This window comes from Ranitomeya variabilis, chromosome 2 (assembly GCF_051348905.1).
Source record: "Ranitomeya variabilis isolate aRanVar5 chromosome 2, aRanVar5.hap1, whole genome shotgun sequence".
Taxonomy (NCBI): domain Eukaryota; kingdom Metazoa; phylum Chordata; class Amphibia; order Anura; family Dendrobatidae; genus Ranitomeya; species Ranitomeya variabilis.
In genome coordinates this window covers 365,877,902-365,883,345 of record NC_135233.1, presented here as the reverse complement: position 1 = coordinate 365,883,345, position 5,444 = coordinate 365,877,902, and the positions used below count along the sequence as shown (strand labels likewise).

General features: G+C 44.7%; 1 protein-coding gene across 1 annotated transcript; it reads left to right on the top strand.

Annotated features, from left to right (window-relative positions):
• Positions 1-1,455: 1,455 nt before the first annotated feature.
• LOC143803764 (uncharacterized) lies at positions 1,456-5,218 on the top strand. The gene is made up of 4 exons (XM_077281533.1): positions 1,456-1,599; positions 2,423-2,618; positions 2,773-2,935; positions 3,711-5,218. The coding sequence occupies exons 1-4, from the start codon at positions 1,456-1,458 to the stop codon at positions 4,732-4,734; spliced, it is 1,527 nt and encodes a 508-aa protein (XP_077137648.1). The 3' UTR covers positions 4,735-5,218.
• The last annotated feature ends 226 nt before the right edge of the window (positions 5,219-5,444 follow it).

Below are 5,444 nucleotides of genomic sequence, written 5' to 3'. Positions count from 1 at the left end.
TGCGTCGTGTTTGCGTCGTGTTTGCGTCGTCAATGCGGCTTTTTTCCCATTGACTTGCATTGACAACGCAGACGACGCAAGTACTTGCGTCGTGGTGCGTTGTACGACGCATGCGTTTTCCAATAAAAAATGCAAAACATTGTCTAGACTTTGTCTAGACACTAAAAAAACACTATATATATAAAAAAAAAAGGGGGTTTGGCATTGTCTTTCACAAGGCTAGCTACAGAGAAGACTGACTGAAGGGAATCTGCTTTCCAAACATGTAAGTATATATTTCTCTTTGCATATTTTTTATTCTGTGTTTTATTTATTGATTTTGATTTAATTTGTGCAATGTTTGTTCTGTGCTATTGTACGGTTATGGCACTGTGGGTTGTATTGAAAAATTGTTTTTTTTAATCTGGTTTTGATGTACTTCTGGCGTTATATGCTGGCGTTTGTTGTCTTCGGCCTTGCTTGGTTTTGGGTTGTTCTGGTGTCATGCAGTTGGTCAATGTCTTTAAATTTGGCAGATTTTTTTTTGAAATTTCTGGTGCATGTCTTTTTCTGGTTTCTATTGTTGGGGGTAACCGTATGGCGTTTTTTATTGGCTCATGTCTTGCTGTGTTTTATTATGCTGTGGGCATTTTTTTTTCTTTCCTTGAGTGTCTTTTCTTGCTGGTGGGGGGGCTACATTTATGATGTTTCATTTGTATTGTATTGTTCTGGGCTGCTATATGCCATTCTATTTTCAATTGTATTTTACCTTTTTTTGGGGGGGTTTAAACTCTGATGGTTTTACGTCGTTTTCCCTATGGCTTCCGTATGTATCTCCTTTCTTGAATGTTTCCATTGACAAGTGTGTAGTATGGCCTTTATATTAATAATTTTTTTTTGTTGGGGGCCTTTTTTTAAAAATTTATTGTGTTTTCTTTTCTATTTGACTATGTTTTATCTTTTGGGTTGCTGTATATTGTAACAGCGGTTGACCCGTAATGTTTATTGCTTATTATCTAGAATGGTATTTAGCGCCTTTTTCTGATGTATTTCTGTGGATGTCACCAGATGGTGTTGTTTTGGATCATGTCTTGTTGTAATTGTAAATTATGGCGTTCATTAGTTTGCTATTTCATTGTGCCTTTTTTTTTCTGTATTTATTTTTTTGATAATTTTGTAGCTTTTGAAAATTTTACATAGGTGTCTATTTTTGCTTAATTTTGTTTGGGTCTATTCTTGTATTGTTTCTTCGATTTTATTCTCTTGCAATGTATGGCATTGTGGTGTCGCTTTTTGAGTTTGCATTGTCCTATCAGTCAACAGTCAATTGTGGTTTTTTAATGTTTTGGGCCTATTTTATTGTATGTGGCATTGGATGTGATTTTTTGCTCATTTTTTCATTGCAGCACAAACTTGCAAGAATGCCAAGTTCTTCAGAACATAGCCAATCGGCGCGGGGGAGTGCGGTGAGTAATTATGTCCAGTTGCTTACTATTAGCTGCCATTTGTAGCATTGACAATAATTTTTGTATACAATTTTTCCAGGCTTCTTCAAGTGAGGGGGAAGGCAGTCAGCGGGAGCAGAGAGATCGGGGCCAAGATGTGGCGTCAGGCCGGCGAGTGAGTATTTTTTTTTTTTTATCTTTTTTTTTTCAGTAGCATCCTGCTGTGAGGAACATTACATTTGAGGAGCATCCTGCTTTCACTAGGGATGTTTACTAAGCTTAGGCCCCCGTCACACATACCAAGATCGCTAGCGAGATCGCTGCTGAGTCACTAGTTTTGTGACGCAACAGCGACCTCAGTAGCGATCTCGCTATGTGTGACCCGTACCAGCGATCAGGCCCCTGCTGTGAGATCGCTGGTCGTGTTGGAATGGCCTGGGCCGTTTTTTGGTCGTTGAGGTCCCGCTGACATCGCTGAAGTGGTGTGTGTGACACCGATCCAGCGATGTCTTCCCTGGTAACCATGATAAACATCGGGTTACTAAGCGCAGGGCCGCGCTTAGTAACCCGATGTTTACCATGGTTACCCGGGTGCTGCAGGGGGACTTCGGCATCATTGAAGACAGTTTCAACGATGCCGAAGTCGTTCCCCTGATCGTTGGTCGCTGGAGAGAGCTGTCTGTGTGACAGCTCCCCAGCAACCACACAACGACTTACCAACGATCACGGCCAGGCAGTATCGCTGGTCGTGATGGTTGTTAAATCACTATGTGAGACGGGGCCTTTATACATTATAGATTTTCAGGGCAGCAAGTATTGGGGGAAGGTAAAATAAAGTTGAACTCCCTGCACACAAACATTCCAAAACACAGGTGTAGAAAACATCAATATACATACATCAAATGGCAAAGGATAGGGCAGAGGTACCTATCATGCCAGGTGCTGGTGGTTGTTAATATTTGCATATTTTTAACCTATTTGTTTTCTAATTTTTCTAGGTTTCACAACGGGCCCAAGGAGAGAGTGTAGATGTGGACCTCCTTATTTCAAGCATCCAGGAGCGGGGCCCGTTGTGGGACAGCCGTGACCCTCGGCACATGGACCAGGTGGTGTCTAGGCGTTTGTGGGCAGAGGTGGCAAACTCGCTGTGGGATGGCTTTGACAGTGCCTCAGCGAAGGACAAAGGCACCTTTAGTGAGTATTGCAGATACGCTGCTATGACCCATCTTGCTAGGATAAACACAACCGTGTGTGATGCGATCAACGCCTACACTTTGCATCGCACACGGTTGTTTTATCCTTTTACAATGCTAAATATGTAACAATTTTTTTGTCTTTACATTAACAGTGAAAAAGTTGAGGACCAGATGGCGATCCATAAAGGACCGTTTCAATAAGGGGATTCGTGCTGAGGAGGAGCAAGCTCGGAGTGGTGCTGCTGCGTCCAAGTCGGTGCCCTATAAATATAACAGGGCACTACAGTTCTTAAGACCGGTCCTTGGCCGCCGACAGTAAGTATTTTGTCAACATACCATATTGCACAGCCACATTGTACATTGCCCAGACACATAGCATATTGCACAGCCACATAGTACATTGCCGAGCCACGTACATTGTGCATCCACATAGTATATTGCCAGGCCACTATATCGCAGCCACATAGTACACGTTCTAGCCACGTATCCACATAGTATATTTCCCAGGCACATAGTGTATTGGCCATCCATGTAGTCATCGTAGCATTTTGGCCATCCTTTAACCCTAGTGGAATGGTATATAGCCCATTAGTAATTTTTTGGGTTAGGCGTGAGTCATTGTAGTCCATGACAGGTTACGTTCTGAGTCAGGGTAGTTCTGATTGCAGGAATAATGATGACGTCTCGATCACATGATCCTAACGTCATGGCCATTCCTGCGATCAGATCAACAAAGTCTTTTTTTTTAAGTTTTTTGGTTTTTAAATTTTATTCTTGACTTTAAATTTTCTACTATTTTTTTTGACATAGGCATTATCTAGATTTGTTTTTTTAAGATGACAGGGGTATGCATTGCCTTTGCCAACTTGAATTAACAGTCATTATCTGCCGTCGGTATGTCCATGATTGTTATCGTGAGCCCTAATGCTCAGCTGGCGATAACAATCAGCAATTTATTATAGGCCACACAGACTGAGAGACAGGGGATTGTAATGTTTTGTTGTGTCATGTAATGTAAATTTTTTTACAGGAGTTGGCGTATGTGATAGTTTATTAATTGAAGACTAATTTTTTCCTTTTCTTTTCACAGGACACACAGCAGCACCCTCCAGCGAGCTCCCCCCTGTGAAGCGGAACTTCATGGATCGCCATCTGACCCGTCACAGCCCTCCCACAGCGGCAGCAGGCTTGCACCACCATCATCTGGAGAACCGGCTGCCGGTACATCAGGTTTTCCCCTGCCCGAGGCCTCTGGCGCACCTTCGTTCGGGAATTCCCGACAGCGCCAGCGGGCCTCGGACAGGCCAGCCATGCCCGAATTTTTGCACTTGAGCACGGTGTTCCAGAATGGTTTCAAGGCGATGACCGATAAAATGTCCAGTATCGAACGTCGCCTTGAAGCCATTGAAGCCGAGCTCTCAAATCCGGCAAAACATTTTTTAAGCACAATTGCTAAGGGCATGGTGGAAAACCTTACGCCGGAACTCCAGATTTCGGTGATGCAGGACTGCAACAATTCTTACGTGAGGGCTCTGCAGCAGTCTCGGGTCGCGCAGTCAGCGACACTGCCCGTAGTGCCGTCGCTGGCTAGCGTGACTCCGACTACTGCTGCAGAGTCACTCCAGCCACCCCACCCTGGTCCAAGTGCCGGGCGACGCCACCACAGGCACCATACCAGTGTGCGGCCCACTCCTGCTCCTGCCAGGCCCTCATCCTCCCGTAGGAGTGCTTCTGGGGGAGATGCCGCAGAAGGCAGGAAAAGAAAAAAAAAAACACAAAAGAGGAGGCACACAGACACACACACAGAGGCACAGGTTCTGGCTGCTCCAGGACAGACACCATCTCGTCGTGGCTCTAGCCACAGCAGGAGCAGCCAGGGCCAACCAAGCCAAAAACGCAGGCGGCTTGTGTTGCCTCCTCCCTCCTCTACTGACGAGGCGGTCTCCCTAGTGTACCCTGCGGGGGGTTTGGACCTGCCATCAAGCCTCCTCGAGTATGGCGGCTCCTCCTCCTCCTCCTCCTCTACCACTCCCACTCCCAGGTCCAGAACTAGAAGCTACCGGTCACCGGTGGTAGCGGATGTTGATCCCCCCTCGGCTGTTGATACCCCCTAATTTTCTTTTCCCTTTTTTTCTGTTTCCCCTCAATAAAAATTTATTTTTTTGTATACAATATTTGGTCTTCTTTTCAAGTACACTGCTCGGTAATTCACTCCGTGCGTCGTTTATTTGTGCTTCAAACACCTCATATATGCAATGTCAGACAGTATTTTTGGATTTTTTAATTTGACCGTTTCTTTGGGTGTCTTTCATTGCTGTATGAGGTGTTTCCAAACACTAAAGTGTATGAGTTGTTTTCAAAGAAAAAGGGTATGTGTCCACGCTCAGGATTGCATCCGGATTTGGTCCGGATTTTAATTCAATATTTGTAGCCAAAACCAGGCGTGGGTAATAAATACAGCAGTGGAGCATATGTTTCTATTCTACTTTTCCTAATTGTTCCACTCCTGGTTTTGGCTTACAAATATTGATGAAAAAACCTGAGCAATTCAGGATGCAATCCTGAACGTGGACACATACTGTAAAGGTACCTTCACACTTAACAATGCTGCAGCAAAACAGACAACGATGCAATTCACTGCAGCATCGCTATTTGGGAGCTGGAGAGCGGTCTGTGTGACCGCTCTCCAGCGACCAACGATGCCGAGGTCCCCGGGTAACCATGTTAAACATCGGGTTGCTAAGCGCAGGGCGCACTTCCGATGTTTACCCTGGTTACCAGTGTAAAATGAAAAAAAAAAAAATATTCACAATCGCATCCCCCG

Excerpts from the sequence above, each read along its gene's own strand:
- LOC143803764 (XM_077281533.1), top strand. The coding sequence starts at position 1,456 with ATGTCCAGTTGCTTACTATTAGCTGCCATTTGTAGCATTGACAATAAT. Across the intron at positions 1,600-2,422 it reads ATGTGGCGTCAGGCCGGCGA|GTTTCACAACGGGCCCAAGG; the intron begins GTGAGTATTTTT and ends TAATTTTTCTAG. Across the intron at positions 2,936-3,710 it reads CCGGTCCTTGGCCGCCGACA|GACACACAGCAGCACCCTCC; the intron begins GTAAGTATTTTG and ends TTCTTTTCACAG.